General features: G+C 51.1%; 7 protein-coding genes across 7 annotated transcripts; 4 read left to right on the forward strand and 3 right to left on the reverse strand.

Moving 5' to 3' along the window:
• Positions 1-1,261: 1,261 nt before the first annotated feature.
• Positions 1,262-3,094, forward strand: rpt3 (proteasome regulatory particle base subunit RPT3). The gene is made up of 7 exons (XM_073710853.1): positions 1,262-1,530; positions 1,583-1,624; positions 1,675-1,773; positions 1,827-2,113; positions 2,177-2,840; positions 2,891-3,017; positions 3,068-3,094. The coding sequence occupies exons 1-6, from the start codon at positions 1,376-1,378 to the stop codon at positions 2,907-2,909; spliced, it is 1,266 nt and encodes a 421-aa protein (XP_073572642.1). The 5' UTR covers positions 1,262-1,375; the 3' UTR covers positions 2,910-3,017; positions 3,068-3,094.
• Positions 3,095-3,471: 377 nt separating this feature from the next.
• BJY04DRAFT_186152 (aspartic peptidase domain-containing protein) lies at positions 3,472-5,197 on the forward strand. Its single transcript, XM_073710854.1, has 4 exons — positions 3,472-3,711; positions 3,781-3,922; positions 3,974-4,628; positions 4,684-5,197. Exons 1-4 carry the CDS (start codon positions 3,613-3,615, stop codon positions 4,970-4,972), a joined length of 1,185 nt encoding a protein of 394 aa, XP_073572643.1. The 5' UTR covers positions 3,472-3,612; the 3' UTR covers positions 4,973-5,197.
• Positions 5,198-5,703: 506 nt separating this feature from the next.
• Positions 5,704-8,481, forward strand: fcpA (protein-serine/threonine phosphatase). Its single transcript, XM_073720199.1, has 3 exons — positions 5,704-6,118; positions 6,168-6,254; positions 6,303-8,481. Exons 1-3 carry the CDS (start codon positions 5,871-5,873, stop codon positions 8,446-8,448), a joined length of 2,481 nt encoding a protein of 826 aa, XP_073572644.1. The 5' UTR covers positions 5,704-5,870; the 3' UTR covers positions 8,449-8,481.
• A 456-nt stretch (positions 8,482-8,937) lies between these two features.
• Positions 8,938-10,570, reverse strand: BJY04DRAFT_186156 (uncharacterized protein). The gene is made up of 3 exons (XM_073710855.1): positions 9,829-10,570; positions 9,461-9,735; positions 8,938-9,351 (listed from the first exon to the last, which is right to left on the reverse strand). Exons 1-3 carry the CDS (start codon positions 9,978-9,980, stop codon positions 9,248-9,250), a joined length of 531 nt encoding a protein of 176 aa, XP_073572645.1. The 5' UTR covers positions 9,981-10,570; the 3' UTR covers positions 8,938-9,247.
• Positions 10,571-10,633: 63 nt separating this feature from the next.
• Positions 10,634-12,264, reverse strand: BJY04DRAFT_186161 (arginase). The gene is made up of 4 exons (XM_073710856.1): positions 12,049-12,264; positions 11,785-11,989; positions 11,100-11,683; positions 10,634-11,054 (listed from the first exon to the last, which is right to left on the reverse strand). Exons 2-4 carry the CDS (start codon positions 11,869-11,871, stop codon positions 10,751-10,753), a joined length of 975 nt encoding a protein of 324 aa, XP_073572646.1. The 5' UTR covers positions 11,872-11,989; positions 12,049-12,264; the 3' UTR covers positions 10,634-10,750.
• A 159-nt stretch (positions 12,265-12,423) lies between these two features.
• On the reverse strand, positions 12,424-14,525 carry BJY04DRAFT_186163 (glutamyl-tRNA(Gln) amidotransferase subunit PET112). Its single transcript, XM_073710857.1, has 4 exons — positions 14,163-14,525; positions 14,028-14,104; positions 13,836-13,977; positions 12,424-13,790 (listed from the first exon to the last, which is right to left on the reverse strand). The coding sequence occupies exons 1-4, from the start codon at positions 14,485-14,487 to the stop codon at positions 12,529-12,531; spliced, it is 1,806 nt and encodes a 601-aa protein (XP_073572647.1). The 5' UTR covers positions 14,488-14,525; the 3' UTR covers positions 12,424-12,528.
• Positions 14,526-15,685: 1,160 nt separating this feature from the next.
• On the forward strand, positions 15,686-17,319 carry BJY04DRAFT_216923 (uncharacterized protein; the record flags this gene model as incomplete). Its single annotated transcript, XM_073715885.1, has 3 exons — positions 15,686-16,781; positions 16,837-17,224; positions 17,277-17,319. 3 exons carry the CDS (start codon positions 15,686-15,688, stop codon positions 17,317-17,319), a joined length of 1,527 nt encoding a protein of 508 aa, XP_073572648.1.
• Between the last annotated feature and the right edge of the window lie 563 nt (positions 17,320-17,882).

The raw sequence follows: 17,882 nt of genomic DNA on the forward strand, positions 1-17,882 counted from the left end.
GTCTGCTTTTGATTAGCTGAGTATGTCTTGAGCCTCATGGCCGGTCTTCATCGGAACTGGTTTCTAGCACTCGGTCTGCAAGTCTCATGAACAAAACATCATGGCAAGATTGACTGTCGGAAGACAATTTCTGCTATCAAGGTTGACAGCGATCCTTTCAGCTGGAAAACCAAGGGCAGAAGGTTCGTTCGTAGCAGCTAGTCATCGGATGATGAAAGAAACAAGAGAGCACGGGAAAGGCCCGGATCCCGACGAGAACAGTAGAGTAGCAACAGAAACGGTCTGATAGAATCAATTCAGCATGGGAAGGGAGGAGGAAAGAAGAGAAGAAGATGGAGTTTGGCCGGTGACAAGATGATTTAAACGGCTCATGCTTGCCCACCTGATGGAAATGATCCGCCCAATCTTGAGTGCGTCAAATGGTATGGATGAGCAATTACGGCCCTCGAACAGTTTGACAGCCCCCTCGCTGTATCCCGATCTGATCCTTGGGCCCGTCCGTGTCTTCGTTCATTGATCACGGGCTTGCAAATGACTTTTGTGCCTTGCCCATGGATTGCTGTCCCACCTGCCACGTCCATATACTGCTCCACTAGGATAGAGAACGATTGGGCTGATTTTGAAGACATGGATCAGCTTAGGAGGATTGGCTCTGGGGGGGATGGCAACGATGCTTCGCCCACAGGGACATGTAGTCTGCAGCCGCCCTTCAGAGGAACTAAAATCGAGAGTGCTCGTTTTGTGCTTGAAAAACCCAAAGTCTGGTCTATTGACTCTTCTGCGTCATTATTTGACTCTTCTGACATTCGGTGGCTGCTGCCGGACCAACGATCAACAGGAGCCGAGTTGATTCAGTCGAATGATTAAACCCAGGGTCCGAGGAAATTACGGTTACACATCGAGTTTCCGGCCTGCACAAAGGAGGCTAAATAGTCTACTAGTATTCTGTAGGGTAGCTCTGGAAATGCAATCACCTAGAAGTACCTGTCAAGAACAAGAGAGTTCCTGGGATGCTGAAGAAGTTCTGCTGCAACGCTGGGCCCTATAACACGTATGCTAAATCATGCTCAAATTATCGTGTTGCGTCCACTGGAATGATCGGGTCTCGGACATCTCTTTTTGCTGCAAGGTAGTGCTGCTGAAGCTTGAATTCCGATTAATTCTTTGCCACGCCTGATGAGATGCCAAGATTATTAAAGTCACGTGACTAGCTACCAGTGAGCTACGTGAGCGGTGCGTCTGTTGCTGCCGGCGAAAGCTCCAGACAAGCAAGGCTCTTTGAACTCTCCAAAGTTAACCACTATCTCATCATCTATTTCTCTTTGGACTATCACACTACTACCCTGACTTAAGCGTTCAACCCGATTCGTTCATAATGGGAGACGTCGCCGTGGAGAACCCGACCAACGCCCTCTCGTACCCGAAATCAGCTCCCTTGGATACGATTCCCAACATAGATTCTCTCGAAGGAACAGGTGCCGACGACGGTGATGAATATGCTACCTTGAAAAAACTGCAAAGGCACTTGGAGTACGTTGAGAAGCGAAACTGAAGCTGGTTCTCGCTGACGCATCGAACGCAGGTACATTAAGCTCCAAGAGGAATACATCAAGGATGAGCAAAGGTTTGTTGTTACCGTGAGTTTCAGACTCTGGCCACTAACCTTCTGGACAGGAGCCTGAAGAGGGAACTTGTTCGCGCACAAGAAGAAATCAAGCGGATACAGAGTGTGCCTTTGGTTATTGGCCAGTTCATGGAGGCGATCGATCAGAAGTACGAATGTCAGCAGTCAAAAGTGGCCAGGGCCTATGCTAACTTGCTTATAGTACTGGTATCGTACAGTCGTCGACCGGTTCGAATTATGTCGTCCGCATTCTCTCCACCCTTGACCGCGAAAAGCTGAAGCCTTCCTCGTCCGTTGCTTTGCATCGCCATTCCAATGCTCTTGTCGACATCCTACCTCCGGAGGCGGACTCTTCCATTGCCATGCTGGGCGAGAACGAGAAACCTGATGTGACATATGCGGATGTGGGTGGTCTTGACATGCAGAAGCAGGAAATTAGAGAAGCCGTTGAGCTCCCGTTGACGCATTTCGACCTTTACAAACAAATTGGTATAACCTCGGCTTTTTATCTACATTTTTGCAACTGTGTCTAATTCGTCTTTCGCATTATAGGTATCGACCCTCCTCGTGGTGTTCTCCTATACGGTCCGCCGGGTACCGGCAAAACCATGTTGGTCAAGGCTGTTGCGAACAGCACCACTGCTAGCTTCATTCGAGTCAACGGCTCAGAGTTCGTGCAGAAATATCTTGGAGAGGGTCCCCGTATGGTTCGAGATGTCTTCAGAATGGCACGAGAGAACTCACCGGCTATCATTTTCATTGATGAAATTGATGCTATTGCTACAAAGCGTTTCGACGCACAAACCGGCGCTGATCGTGAGGTCCAGCGTATTCTTCTGGAACTCCTGAATCAGATGGATGGGTTTGAACAGACGAGTAATGTGAAGGTGATTATGGCTACCAACCGAGCAGACACTCTGGACCCAGCTCTTCTGCGTCCTGGTCGTTTAGATCGCAAGATCGAATTCCCGTCTCTCCGTGACAGGCGAGAGCGCCGCTTGATTTTCTCTACGATCGCCTCGAAGATGTCTTTGTCACCCGAGGTCGATTTGGACTCTCTCATCGTGCGAAATGAGCCATTGTCCGGCGCTGTTATCGCCGCTATCATGCAAGAAGCCGGTCTCCGCGCCGTTCGCAAGAACCGATACAACATCATCCAGTCTGATCTTGAGGATGCTTATGCTGCTCAAGTCAAAACCGGCCAAGAAGCAGACAGGTATGTCACCCTCTGTACAAAAGTAGTTTACGGCACTAACCATATCAAAGGCTTGAATTCTACCGGTAGACTAGGGGTTGCTGCTTATCATGATGCGGTGGTCAAGGCTGTGCATAGCGCGAGAGTAGAAATAAACTGTATCACCAAGACTTTAGCTAGTCTGTATCGCTCTTCTGTCTTTTTCAATTTTAATTAGTGTTGTAGAACCATGATGTGCTCGCTCGTACCTTGGGCTGGGTGCCTGGCGATCCGGGCCGACGCCTGAGGCTGTACCTAAGTGCCCCAGCCACTGCAGCGAGCTAGCTTGATAAGGTATCTCTCTCGGCGCTTATCAGGCTCCAGCAGAGGTTGCGTGCGCGATCGCCACTTTGTTTGGTATGGCGACTGCTACGGGGTACAGAGAAAAGACGAAGGAGAACCAAGCGGATAAGTCTCAAGTCTGCTCTATCGTGCTCAGTATAGCGGCATAGATACATCTGGGTAAACGGGATCCCTTCCGGAATCCCCGTATCTTCACATTTGCCTGGCCTGAAGATGCCCAGGCCGATGACGCAGCCGGGGCCCCAGTGATTGGCTACCTCCCGTGTCGCTCCGCAACCAAGTCACCCGCGGCGCTGCATCATCTCACCTCTCTCCTCTCCTGCTCTCCTCTCTTCTCCAACTCCCTCCTACATCTCTCCGTCCTTTCCATCATCGTCCTGAATCATATTCGTAAGGCCCATTCTTTCGTTTCGTCTCATCGCTCATTTTGGTTCTCGCACCGTCGCCCATCATGAAGTCCTCCCTGCTCACAGCGTCCGTGCTGCTGGGCTGTGCCTCCGCCGAGGTTCACAAGCTCAAGCTCAACAAGGTCCCCTTGACCGAGCAATTTGTAAGTATACAGAGCAATCTTTACCAGCACGACGGCGGCAAGTGTGACAAGTGTGACTAACGTCACTAGATCACTCGTAACATCGCCGACCATGCGAATGCCCTAGGCCAGAAGTACCTGGGCCAGTTCCAGCAGCATGTCCTTGAGGACGAGCCCGCCAACGATATGGGGCGCCACGATGTCCTCGTCGATAACTTCATGAACGCACAATGTATGTTGTTTGTAATCTTTGATGATTGACTGGTCCTGACACTCAATCTAGACTTCTCCGAGATCGAACTCGGCACCCCTCCTCAGTCCTTTAAGGTCGTCCTTGACACCGGTAGCTCCAACTTGTGGGTTCCATCTTCAGAGTGTGGTTCCATCGCATGTTACCTACACCAGAAGTTTGACTCTTCCTCCTCATCCACATACAAGAAGAACGGCACCGAATTCGCCATCAGATACGGATCCGGCAGCTTAAGCGGATTCGTATCCCAGGATACTCTGAAGATCGGTGACCTGAAGGTTGAGAAGCAGGACTTTGCTGAGGCCACCAGCGAGCCTGGCCTGGCTTTTGCCTTTGGCCGCTTCGATGGTATCCTTGGTCTCGGTTTTGACAGCATTTCCGTCAACGGCATCGTGCCGCCCTTTTACCAGATGATTGAACAGGGTTTGCTCGATGATCCAGTCTTTGCTTTCTATCTCGGAGACGCCAACCAGGAGGGTGACAGTTCCGAAGCCACCTTCGGTGGTATTGACAAGGACCATTACGAGGGCGAGCTGATCAAGATTCCCCTCCGCCGCAAGGCTTACTGGGAGGTTGACCTTGACGCTATTGCTCTTGGCGATGAGGTCGCTGAGCTAGAGGACACTGGTGTCATTCTCGACACCGGTACTTCTCTTATCGCCCTTCCCTCCAACCTTGCCGAGATGATGTGAGTCATCCCCAATTTATATATTACCTGACAAGTGATACTGACATCCAAAAAGTAATGCTCAGATTGGAGCTAAGAAGGGTTTCACCGGCCAGTACAGCATTGACTGTGCGACGCGCGACTCTCTTCCTGACCTCACCTTCACTCTGACTGGCCACAACTTCACCATCGGTCCTTATGACTACACCCTCGAGGTTCAGGGATCTTGCATCAGTGCCTTCATGGGCATGGACTTCCCCGAGCCTGTTGGTCCTCTGGCTATCTTGGGCGATGCCTTCCTCCGCCGGTGGTACAGTGTGTATGACCTCGGCAACAGCGCCGTTGGTCTCGCCAAGGCCAAGTAAATCCCCAACATCTGTCATATATACGTACCCTATGGCAACAGTTGTCCATTTCTTGCTTCATGATAGGTCTTTGTGAGCAGCTCTCTGCGGGACGCCTCAACTGAAAGTGCACGCGATTCGTTGTGATAATGCTACCGTTCGGTCGTTCTTGTTTTTTGCTCCAGCTAGTTTTAGTCTTTGGCTACGAAGTAGCATCTAAATCCGAATCCGAATTGACCGCCAAAGCCCTACAATCAATCAAGACGTACTGTAGTCTATGGAGTATAGCTGAGAGAGTATGAGGTGGGCCGAGTCTGGATCGCCCCGCACGAACAAAGCTTCCACCGCCTTCAGATCCCTGGTTGATGCCTTGGCGGGCAGGCCACCAACCGTCTTTGAGCCTTACCTAGGTTAGAGACGACTCCAGCTCTCTTTCATCATCCCATCACCACTTTGTGCTTGATTAACACCACCTTTAGTCTTCCCGGGTCATTCTTTCTAAACTCCAATAGCTTGCTACTCACATTCCATGTGCTTGAAAGCGCGACAGGCTCCTCTCTGATTGCGAACCTTTCTTCTTCCTGATTTTCCCGTCGCGTGCGCTCGTAGCTAGCTACGACTCTTCATGTACCTCGCCTTCTCCGCACAATCTCGACTGATATAATCGACTCGAGTCCCCGCTGCGCTGGTACTATAAAACATATACGCACAAGTCCTGACTCTCGCTCTGGAAGGTGTTTCGGCAACGGCTCGCACATTTCAACGAGTCCACGGGCATGGCTCCTTAGCTCTCGGACACGACCTTTTTCATCGCGATCTCTACTTCTCGTCGCCCGACCCTATTTGGTTCATTCATCAGCCGCCGATAGCTACGAAGAAACGGGTCCGGATAGACCGAGCAACACGAGCGCGGTAGAGCATGCTTCTTCGTTTACCGCCGAGTCTCCATTACCCCATCACCGTTACCTCGTTGTTGAAACAGCCCGGTGATGAGGTGGAGAGGGACGAGGCTTTGTTCTGGTATGTCTACCAGACTACTGTCACCGAGGGGGATGGGTTGGGGAATAAGGTTGATGTGAAGCGGACGTTCCCGACTCGGTTTGAGTCGACTGTTGATGGGACGATTGTGCAGTGGAAGATCAGCAAGGGGGACATAATTGATGAGCCGTGAGTCCTACAGGCATGTGCGCCAGTGTGTCGAAGCTTATTTGAGTAGTGTTGAGATTGTTGAGATTGATGAACCATGTGCGCACGAAGTACAGTATGGCGGCCTTTGCGCCGAATGTGGGAAGGATATGACCGAGTACGTTATCAAGCTCTACTTGACCAGTGCTCTCTAAAAGACTTTCAGGGCGACGTACAATACCGACGTTACAGATTCTATGCGTGCTCCGATCCAGATGACCCACGACAACACCGCACTTACCGTGAGTGAGAGAGAGGCGATGCGGGTAGAGGAAGATGCGAAGCGACGTCTATTAGGGGACCGAAAGCTATCCCTCGTCGTCGACCTCGATCAAACAATCATACACGCCGCCGTTGACCCTACTATTGGCGACTGGATGGAGAATCCGGATAATCCGAACCATGCCGCAGTGAGCGATGTACGAAAGTTCCAACTGGTAGATGATGGCCCTGGGATGCGCGGTTGCTGGTACTATATAAAACTACGACCAGGGCTAGAGTCATTCTTACAGAACGTGTCCGAAATGTATGAACTCCACATTTACACGATGGGAACAAGATCATACGCACAGGCCATCGCCAATATTATAGACCCAGATCGCAAGCTATTCGGTGATCGTATCCTTAGTCGTGATGAGAGCGGCAGTCTCTCTGTGAAAAACCTTCATCGAATCTTCCCTGTCGATACGAGAATGGTTGTCATCATCGACGACCGCGGGGACGTCTGGCGCTGGTGCCCAAATCTCATCAAGGTCATTCCGTACGACTTCTTCGTGGGCATTGGCGACATCAACTCGAGCTTTCTGCCGAAAAGGCAGGACGAGTTGGAAGCCCCAAAGGAGGAGAAACCGGTCGCAGAAACTGAACACCATGTCAATGGCTCTACTGAGAAGCCTGATGTAGCAGATGTATCAACCCTGGAGCAGCTCGTCACCATGGGCGGCGGGGACAACCCTAAACTGCTACAGGAACAGTCTGACGCACAAGAGGAGGAAATCAAGCACCAGTTTGCAGACCGTCCACTCGAGCAAAAGCAAAAGGAGCTAGATGCTGAAGACGAGTCGGTAGAGCCAAGCGAGGCTAGCATGGACGAGTCGCAAGATCACCCGTCACAGCGCCATCACCTACTGATCGACAATGATCAGGAACTCATCAAATTAGCGGACCGTCTAGAGAAGGTCCACTTAGAGTTCTACGATGAATACGAGAAGAGACGAGCGCGGGGTCTAGGAGGACGAGTGGCAGCCTTGAGAGGCGAAAAGGCATTATCAAAGGATAAAGACGTGGATCTGAAGCTAGTTCCAGACGTCAAGGACATTCTGCCCGGTATCAAACGCCGTATCTTAGGAGATGTAGTCATCGTGCATTCCGGATTATGGAAGCTGACCGAGGACATTGAAAACCTCGAGATCACCCACCACGCGCGGAGCTTTGGCGTCCTGTTCGCTCAAAAGGTCACCAAGAGGACTACCCACCTTTTAACAGCGGGGAAGCGCACCGCCAAGTTCCAAGAAGCAACCCGCTACCCACACATCAAGTTTGTGACCAAGCAATGGCTTATAGACTGCTTGCTGCAGTGGAAACATCTAGACGAGACACCGTATCTACTGCCCGTCCACCCTGGCGAGCGCGGCCCACCCATCTCACCCAGCTCCAAGGAAATCGCCGAGAGCTCCTGGCTCTCATCATCAGACGAAGCCACCAACGACTCCTGGACAGACAACGAGGAACTCAACGACGACATCCTCAAATCCTCTGGCCTGACCGACATGTCACCCATCGGCTACGATGAGGACGAAGAAGCCGCCGTGCACGAAGAACTAAAGGAGTTCCTCGGCAGCGATGATGACAGCGAAAGCGACAGTGAAGCATCCTGGATGGATCGCGACGAAGCCCCTCCCACGTCCTCTCCCGGCAAGAAACGCAAACGCGACGATGGCACAGATACAGATGACGAGGAGAATACATCGTCAGACCCACAAGCTGAAGCAGGAAACGTCCCCGGTTCTCGGCTCTCGCAACGCATTAAACGATCGTACGAACGCACCACGGGGCTGAAAGAGGTCGCCACCGCCGGCAGCTCATCTCCGGGAACCGTCACTGCGGTGGAACCTCGCGAAGGCGCAGAAACACCTGAAGTTTCCTTCCCAGAAACAGAGGAAGAAGCCGCAGCATCGCAGAATCCAGACTCAGCATATCCCGAAGACCCCGTCGAAGACGAGGACGAGCTAGAACGGGAGATGATGGCGGCATTCGAAGACGGCGGGTTTGACTCCAACGCGGAAGAAGAGATCGAGGCGGACAATACTTGACGACGCAGATGCAGTTCATCATACGCATCTCTCGCCACTGCCACCGTCTTGGTACCTACTTGATACCTACTTGGACTGTACCTTATCTTGCCAAGCCACCCTGGGGATTTTTGTCTCTCCCCTATTCTTGTTAGGGCTACACTTGTGTATATTTTCTGCCCTCCGTCGCGAGTTACGGGTTCTGGATGTGCATCGTGTGAATCTTCGAGCGCATAGCGAGGCGTTGGTGATTGAGTTTTGAGTTTTCCAGAGGTCGTTGTTTGTTTTCCTCTTCACTTGCAGATTCAGATTCAGATTCAGATAAAGGCTCGGATTCAGATTGACATCGTTCTTGAATAGGAATAGCCGCATCTTGGCGTTAAATGTCGAAACTAGAAAACTGCAAATACGATTGAATTGAACGAATGGAATGCTTCGAGTGACCTATTAGAGCTTTCTACGTTTCCTGCTGGTTAGGCGGGTGGGACATATTCCGCAGTAGGAACTGATCCTATTCCTAATGCGAGGAAGGAAATACAAATGTAGATATCAAGATAATAGATATATCAGGAAAAGAATATATATATCAAAACCAACGCTTCATCCCAAGTAACGCCATTGTATGCATCATAACCATCGAAAACATCCAAGTCATATCTTATCCTGTTGTCCATCACACATTCCATACAATATCCGCATAAGCATCATCACATGGATCCCGTTGTCATCACCGTCACCTTGTCGAGATTGAGTCGCGATTCATTTTATAAGCCAAGACAGCATAGAACAAACCAAACCATCTCATCTCATCCCATCCCAATCAATGATGCACATCCCGATGCACCTTCCAAGCCATAACAATCATCCAAAGAAAAAACACCGTGTTCACGAGCTCGAATGCGAAGGCCGTGCGCCAGCAGTTACCTGTATGGACGCTCTTGTTAGCAAATAACAAATAACCACTTTCCTCAACCTTTCCCCCCTCCCCTTCAGAAAAGGGGACGTTAAAGAAAAGGGAACTGGGTAAACATACAAATATTACTCTGCGCAATCCAAGCCATCGTATCCAGATTATCCCCGCCGACTCGCCGACCAAAGACCCAGATCTGGCAATTGTCGTTGATATTGCCGACAACGCCGTACATCTGCAGGGACGTCTCGATGAGGCCTGTGAGCCATAATGCGAAGAGGATGAATGTGCCCACGATGATTATCCCGGGGAGCAGGAAGCCCTGGGCCGCGAGGACGAGGACGAAGATTATGAAGAAGAGCGCGAGGGACGATGTTGTGAGCATGAAGGGGAAGAGCCTGGTACTCGTCAATCATGAGATCGTTGGTGAGGGGTTGGTTGGATTGGGGGGAGGGGGGTTAAGAATAGAGGGGTTTGGGAGGGTCGCATACCAAGGTATCCCCAGATCTAGTTCCGACTGTACGGAGATAAACCACGCAAAGATGCCCAGGCAGATACAGGAGGCCGCGAGGACGGTGAGGATCCAGATGTTGAGTTGGATTTCGGGCCATTGGTAGTGTTTTGGGTGGGCGCGGCGGGCCATTTTGTCCTTCTCTCTTTCTCTGCCTATTCCTCTCTTCCTAGTTCAGTGTCTTGATCTCCGGGTGTAGTATATATGGTGTGTTCGTTCGTTGACAATTATCGTTATTCAATGAGTGGGAATTTGCGTCCCATATCAGTTGTGACCGCCGGCGTGGTTTTGTATGTCGAGGATTGGGTAGTATATAATCGAGGTTAGGGCAGAGCAAGTCAGGCCAGGTTAGGTACAGTGGGCTCGATGTGTGTCAATACCGTAGTTGTGTGCGCGTCAGGGTAGCCAGGTGCTAAATCAGGCTTGAAAGAGAGGGCTCAGCCGAAGCCAGCGCATCTGCGCTGTCCGGAGTGAAGCAGTTGCAGTTGATCTGTCGTCGGTGCGATGCGATGCGCTGGTCGATCGGCGTTACATAAGCGGGGCCTTGGGTTGGTGTTGAGATGTTGGGCTCTGGGAGGGGGAGTGCTGGAATTTGAGATTCTTCAGATAGAGGAGATGACGATTCGATGGAGAAGAAATCGAATACGAGAGTTTGACGGGGTGGAATTGAGTGTGAAGTGGAAAATGGGGAGGCGGGGGAATTGTTTTCTTTTTCTATAGTCCGTCAGTCTTTAAATCCGGTGGCAGGGAGCTCTCCCGTCTCTCCACCACCGATCATCGCAACTGTTATTCCCAACGTCAACAAAGTCATTATGATGATTCTTCATAATTCATTATTCTTATTCTTGTCTAAGTTTGATATACAGCCTTCAAGTCACTGACAACGTTCTAGCAACGATCGCTTACAGAAGGGTATCTCCCAACGCACTGCGCACCAACGAACAGCCAGTACGGATGGTCTCAGACGCACCGACTTCCTCCAGGCTCGGGTTGACCTCGACCAGATCCATGGAGATGAGGTTTCCGGTCTCGTGAACGCACTCGCAGATGAAATCTCCCTCACGCAGAGTCAAACCGCCACGAACCGGTGTGCCTGTGCTAGGAGCCCACTGGGGATCCAGCGCATCGACGTCGAACGACAGATGGATGGGAGTGTCGTTTCCGATATGAGCAAGGGCCATCTCAACCACGCGACCAATTCCGTGTCTGCTCCGTTAGTACACAATGCCAGAAGGAGGTGGAAGGACATACCGGTCAACATCGTGCATGCTGAACGCCTTGATTCCGTTCTCACGCAGAATCTTCTTCTCCCCACGATCAACATCGCGCAGACCGATATACACCAGCTTGCGGAGGTTGACCCTGTGATCCTCCTTCAGCCACCCAAAGATATCCTTCTTCTCCTCCGTCGCAAGCCCAGTCAAGAATGCCATAGGCATTCCATGGATATTTCCACTCGGGCTCATCTCCGGAACATTGATATCAGCATGCGCATCAACCCAGATGACACCAATCTCCCGTCCCAACCGTTCCCGAGTTGCGCGCGCAATACCCGAAATACTTCCAATCGCGATCGAGTGGTCTCCGCCGAGCGTAAGGGTGAACTTTCCCTGCTTCGAGTGCTCATACGTCTGCGAGCTCAACGTCTCTGTGACAGCGCTCACAGCGCGAGGCTTCTTCATCCCGCGGTGGTCCGGGTCCGACTCCGGAATCTCCTTCTCATAGTAGTGCACGGTGTTATCGTAGTGGATATCGTAGTCCAGATCGTCGCGCAGCTGATCAAGCAGACCGGCTTCAATCAGCGCCATTGGAGCCGCCTCCACGCCAAGCTTACACTGTCATGGGACGTAGAAGAACATGTTAGCTTACCCCTGCAGCAAGGCGTGGGAAGGATGCAGTGCAATGCGAGGATCGACAGAGCCGCGGGTATCCGTACCTGGCCGCCATTAAAGCCGACAGCGACAACGCCGAGTTCGGTCGGCTTAGAGAGGAACCTCTGCTGGATGGTTGATGGCTGGGTCATTTTGAGAGGAGTTTGGGGATGCAAAAAAGAGACGGTATTGACGTCTATGGAGACCGATAGACTGATAGATAAGATCTGAAGGCGAGGGAAAAAAGTAGGCTAAAAGATTCTAGAAGGACTAAAATAGTGTCTGTCAGTCTTTCTGTCTCCGTCGGTGGGTGGAGCTGAACCACCTACCTTCAACCTCAGTACTTGTACGTAGAACACTCTACCAACTGTGGCGGCGAGAGAGGGAGAGGAGAGTTGTAAGAAGAAGAAAAGAGATCTATCCGCTGTTAAGAGAAAGAAAGAAAGAAAAAAAAGAGACATTCCAACAAGGGAAGAACGGGGAGATACTTTATGTTGCTGGCCCTGCCGTGGGGCATCGCTAAGACCTGCTTTTAGGGAATGCGCTCTTCCCCTAAGTACAGGTCCAGGAGAAAGACGGCTGCCATCCCACTCCACCGTCCGCTATCGCTGGTTTTCATTAGCAATCTATTTCAATCTGAAAGATTACGGTGAGACTCGACATTGTGAGAAACTTTGGAGGAATTTATGTGGTGTTGGGTATCTTGTAGTATTGTTGCCATGACATCATCCATATCTATACAAACTACTTCACTTAAATATCTTACAGTGGCACCACTATACAATGGTGGTGCTGGTGATATACAGCAACTACCTCTGAGACGACTTCAGGATGAGCTCCTGCAGAATCGCATCTGCCTTCTGCGCCTCCACGCGCCCCTTTTGTCCCTTGCGCATCATCTGCCCTACGAACCAGCCCAGCTTGCCAAGTTGCTTCTTGCTCCGGATTTGCTCGACCATCTCAGGGTTCATTTTCATGGCTTCCTCTGCTAAAGCAATGTATTCTTTCCGAGAAAGAGGTCGGAGGATCAGGTTCTCCTCCTCTAGAAGTTGGGGGATCGGCCGCTGGTCTCCCTCGAACACCATGGCAAGAACTTGCTTGGCAGTCGCGCCGGTGATCTGTTGTCGCTGCAGCTTGTCTAGAAGAGTAGCAAGAGTTTTTGCTGAAACTCTCTGCGCATTCCATTCTGCGTCAGCTTTGGTCAGCAAGGCGCCCAGTTCGTGAAGGACCCAGTTCCCTGCTACGCGGCCAATACTAGCTTGAGCCTTGGGACCGAGGTCCTGCTGAAGAGCACTTAAAATGTCGACAACATCTTGGTAGTACTCGAGTCGTGCCCCGTCATCGAGCTCAACGAGTGGCTGTGCGTCTCTGATTGTGAGGTTGTATGGCCGGTCGACTAGAATATCCATAAGCTCATCCGGGTCAGTCGGTATCGAGTCGGTGAGCTGAGCCACAAGGTCGGCGCCGATGTAGAGAGGCGGGATGTCCGGATCGGGCATATATCTATAGTCAACCTCGCCCTCTTTTCCTCGAAGCTTCCGTGTTTCGGTGCTTCCGATTGTCCAGCCTCGAGTCTCGCCTTCAATAACCCCACCACTTTCTAGAACGCCAATCTGACGGTTCTTCTCTGCGATGATAGCGTCCTCTACAGCTTTGAAGCTGCTCAGGTTTTTTATTTCGGTGCGCTGGCCAAGACCTCCGATGCCTCCGTATTGATGAGCGCCTGGGTTTTCACCTCGTAGCCTAACTGAGACATTGATGTCCGCTCGCAGACCACCTAGCTCCATCCCTGTAGTAACCGCATTGCATGCTTGAAGAATCGACTGGACTTTACGGACGAAAGCCGCAGCTGTAGCGGGATTGTGGATTTGAGGCATAGTGATTATCTCGATGAGCGGGTGGGAAACGCGGTTGAAATCGAGGAGTTGAGTAGAGGGAGGGTATTCTTGTGACTTGGCGGTGTCCTGTTCGAGCTGTATTTGTTTGATGCCGATGCGAACCTGTTCTCCATCTTCAGGTGCAATGCCATCGTGGCTAAACAGATCGAGGTAGCCATTTCTTGCGAAGGGTGCTAGCTACATCAGCACGTGGTTCACCATGTAAAGACTTGCCATACCATAGTACTGCGTGATTTGATAGCCTGCCGGCTGATCCTGGTAAAAGTAGTGTTTCCGATCGAAGCGGCTGACGGGCTGTATCTCGCACTTCAAGGCGATGGCAGCTCGTAGGGCAGGAAGGAGGGTCTCCGCTTGGAATTGCTGCAGCGTATCGTTAGCCATGCCCATCTTCATCACATTGTGAAACCAACCGGCTGACTGCCCGGGAAAGCGAGATCGAAGAGAGCGACGTTCGTATTCGGGAGTTCAGAAGGTAACGTCGAGGCCTCTAGTCACAATCAAAAGTCAGCGACAGTCTCATCCGGGTCCCCAAAGGGATTGCGCACTTGAAAACAGTTTTGCTTCCGTATTCAGCTGTGCATGAATCTCGACTCCCACAGTCAACTCCCACTTCTCCCGAGAAAATTCCTCCTGCTCCCGTCGCTCCCTTTTTCGAGCCTTCACAGCCTTTGCATCCTGTTTGAGTTGTTTTCGGAGTGGAATTCGGTCTTGCGTGTCCGTGGAGGTCTGGATGCGACGAATGGGAGTGAAGGGAGTTGGGAGAGAGCTCTGGGGGACCTTGATTCGGACATACTCAGGGCGTAGGCATTGCGGGCAGGACGCGGGGCGAACGGTTGCGCGCGAGCAGTTGCGCAGACATGATCGGAGCATATGGAACAACAGTGCGTGTGATCAAGGGGAAACAAATCTTCAGCCTTGGTGAAAGTTGTATAACCAGCACAGGTGGAGAGCTTGGTGGGCTAAATTACGTGCACAAGCTACAAAACGGTAAATAACGCCGATAATGTTTATCAATGTGTATTTGGCGGGGAAAACGGGTATGGTTTGGTAACTTCACCGCGATTGCGGCCTAAGGCGTCGGGTCAACAAGGGCAGGTGTGAGGGCGGCTGGATTCGAAGGTCGAGGTTTAGTCCACAATGAAGGGGGACGAGCCTCGGGATGAGACGAATATGATGCTGTATGAAGTGTCAGATTGTGCATTCCGGTAGGGATGCGCGTCTGGCAGTAGCGAGTGAGCATCAGACAACGCATCGCCTGTACTCAAGCGGGTGTTCTGCAGCAGACTCCATCCACCAACATGAACCGACCTGATATATCTTCGACGATCCGCTTTTCGAACTTTCCATTTCATGTCTCCAGCCGATTTGCATCCCTTCATCTCTATCACTTTCACAGATCTGCCTTGAGTGTCTGACGACCAGCCGGCGCGACCTGTAACACTTGGCGCTGTGTCAGGCGCGTCTCGACGAATCGAACCCCTCCATGATCTTCACCCTCACAGGCTCACCCTCATCTTCGTATCTTTGAAACTGTGAGAGCCATCCTGGGGCAGTGTCAGCTTGACTCCTGTTATCTAGGCTATTTTCAAACTCCTGGTTATTTATATCAGACCCTTTCGGCCTGAGTTTTCAGAGGAGGTGAACCCTCCGTTCGTATCGACGGGCGATCCGATCCGCCTCTATTCTATACCCAACCCTTCGGCGCCTACATAAACTATTTCTCCACTCTCGCAGCTTTAATCCGTTGGCGCTTCTTTTCTGCCGAACTATTGAATTAAAAGATTCCTAGACAAAAAAAAATACAAAAGGAATCGAGGCGCCTGAGGAATCACGCATTCTGTCCGACATTCTTCGACGCCATCGCACTGGAATTCCTCACGGCCCTCTATCCTCCCTTTGATATGCGCCCACCTTGCTCTCTCCTACCTTCACAAGCCTATTTCTTCATGTTACCACCCCGTCAATTGCTCCAGGTTCCATGGCCTGAAAATTATTGAGAGGGCGCTAAATTCGTATTGTGATTGTTGTCTAAACCGATCCACTATCGTGAACCCTAACCCTCATCACCATGCCGTCCTATACTGGATTCAACCGCCCGAGGAAGTCGACCAAGTCCTCGGCGGCTTCCGTTATTTCTACTAGCTCACGAACCTCCAACAAGCCTTCCTTCGAAAAGCCTAAGAAAGACAGTTCCCAATCTCAACCAGTCGCACCTCGGAGTGCGGAGCCTAGCGGCTCTGGCTATACTTCGAAACCGCAGCCGGCGCCATCACCCGCCGCCGAGCCAAAGAGCAAAGAAACTAGTGCACCAAACGTGTTTGAGTTCCTTGAAGAAACCGACAGTGAACCTGATAGCGACTCGGATGTCACCTCCTCGGACGATGATGACCTACGTCCTCCGTTCCCGCCAAGTACCAAGACAAAAGCTCCTCAGGTTCCTCAAGCCCCTCAAGCACCGCCGGCGCCTCCTGCAGTTCGCCAACCAAACACAGCGGTCCCTGTGCAGAATCGCAACCGTACATCGTCGGTGAAATCTAAAGAGTCTCAACCGCCTGGAGCATTCGATGCTTCTCCGACCTCTGCGCCGTTGCAGCTTTCTAGGCCGGCCACAGGTCACCGCAGACCATCTACCGATGCGGGGATTAGCGTTGCTGGATCTCAGGACGGCTCATTGCCACCGGAGCACCGGAATCTTGAGTTAGTCCCTGAAGATTATTACCCTAGGACGTCCACTGCTGTACGTCGATCATCGTTCCCGCCTTCCCCTCCGCATAGCCCGGAGGAAGACTTGCATCGCTCTAGTCGGAAAATCAGGCGCAGCACGAAGTCATCGCGCCACCCTACGGGTTACGGCCTTTTAGCATGGCGGATGAGTGCGTCTGCGGAGAACAAGGAATACAGTCTCCCTCCGCTCTATCGCCGCTTTGAAGACGTTAATCATCGTGTACTTCTATATCTCCAGGACGAAATCTCGCAGCTAGAGGAAGAGCTGCGAGTACTGGATGACTATGAAGAAATGCAGCGATGCGGTGCCGCAGAACAAGAGGGAACCAAGGTGATGCCTCCCTCGCGTCGCATGGACGTCCAAGCGCAGGCCTACTCGTCACTGCATTATAGACGTGAGGAGGTCATGGGGGCGTTGATTCAGAAAACAGAGCAATATAGTAGGCACTTAGGATCAGGCGTAACCTCATCATATCTTACTAACTTTGACTGCAGATAACGCTCTCGCTGCCTATAGCAAAGTCTCCCAGACTCTCCCCCGCGCCACACAACCTGACGTCGACACCTATCGGAAATGGATGAAAGGAAACCATCCCATCGCCACAAATGAAATGCGCTTCCTCGACAACCCGAAGGACCTCGTCTCGCTCACGCCACAAGAATCAGCAGACTCCAAAATGACACCACCCGTCTACTCCGCCATCATCATCGCCTCTGCAGCGATCATCCTCCCCTTGCTAGCCTTTAGCATGATTAACGAATTCGCCGGACGGATTCTCATCGTTGCTGTCGTTGGTGGCGCCGCGGCGGCTATTGCATCCCACTACTCTACAGGGACCGAACATCTCGTTAAATCCCAGGACGGATGGCGAGTTGCTGGCTTGTAAGTCTCTCCATGTCCTTCTTAATGCACATATACTCACACACCGTAATAGATACTTCGGCTTCATGGCCTTGGCCGCGCTCTGTATCTCTTGATCTCTATCGACTTAATGCCTTGATTGTATTCATGATCTAAGCTACGACATATACCCCCTTCGCGTACCTACCTTCTAATCAACATGCACGGCTTGACGAACCATTTCGAGATCTCACGCAGCACCAAATGCTTTGCCTCTCTACCTTGATACTCCTGTTTTACTTTGCAAAGAATTGGTCGGATGAACACTAGATGGATGGAAGGAGTTGGATTGAACCTTATTTTGAACACAGATGTCACTTGGCTATGACAGTGTGCTTGGGAATGATTTGGAATTGGACTTTCGTTTTCTATTTTTGCGCAGTTACCTTCATGCCGTGTCTTTTGATCATGCACTTTGTTTAGGTTTCTCTTGAACACATAACTCGAGGTTTTGTGGTTCGACGGTTTCGGTGTATCATAAAGCGTTTCATTGTCCTCTTCTAGTCTTAGTTTGGTTATATCTAGTCTATCATTTTCGATTATTGATTACTACTATTTTCATGATTGTCCGTTCCACACATCTTAGACATTAAACGTAGGTCCACGTAAGATATATTGATACAAGAAATTTAGTCCACTC

This window comes from Aspergillus karnatakaensis (genome assembly GCF_047715665.1).
Source record: "Aspergillus karnatakaensis strain CBS 102800 unplaced genomic scaffold BJY04scaffold_17, whole genome shotgun sequence".
Lineage (NCBI taxonomy): Eukaryota > Fungi > Ascomycota > Eurotiomycetes > Eurotiales > Aspergillaceae > Aspergillus > Aspergillus karnatakaensis.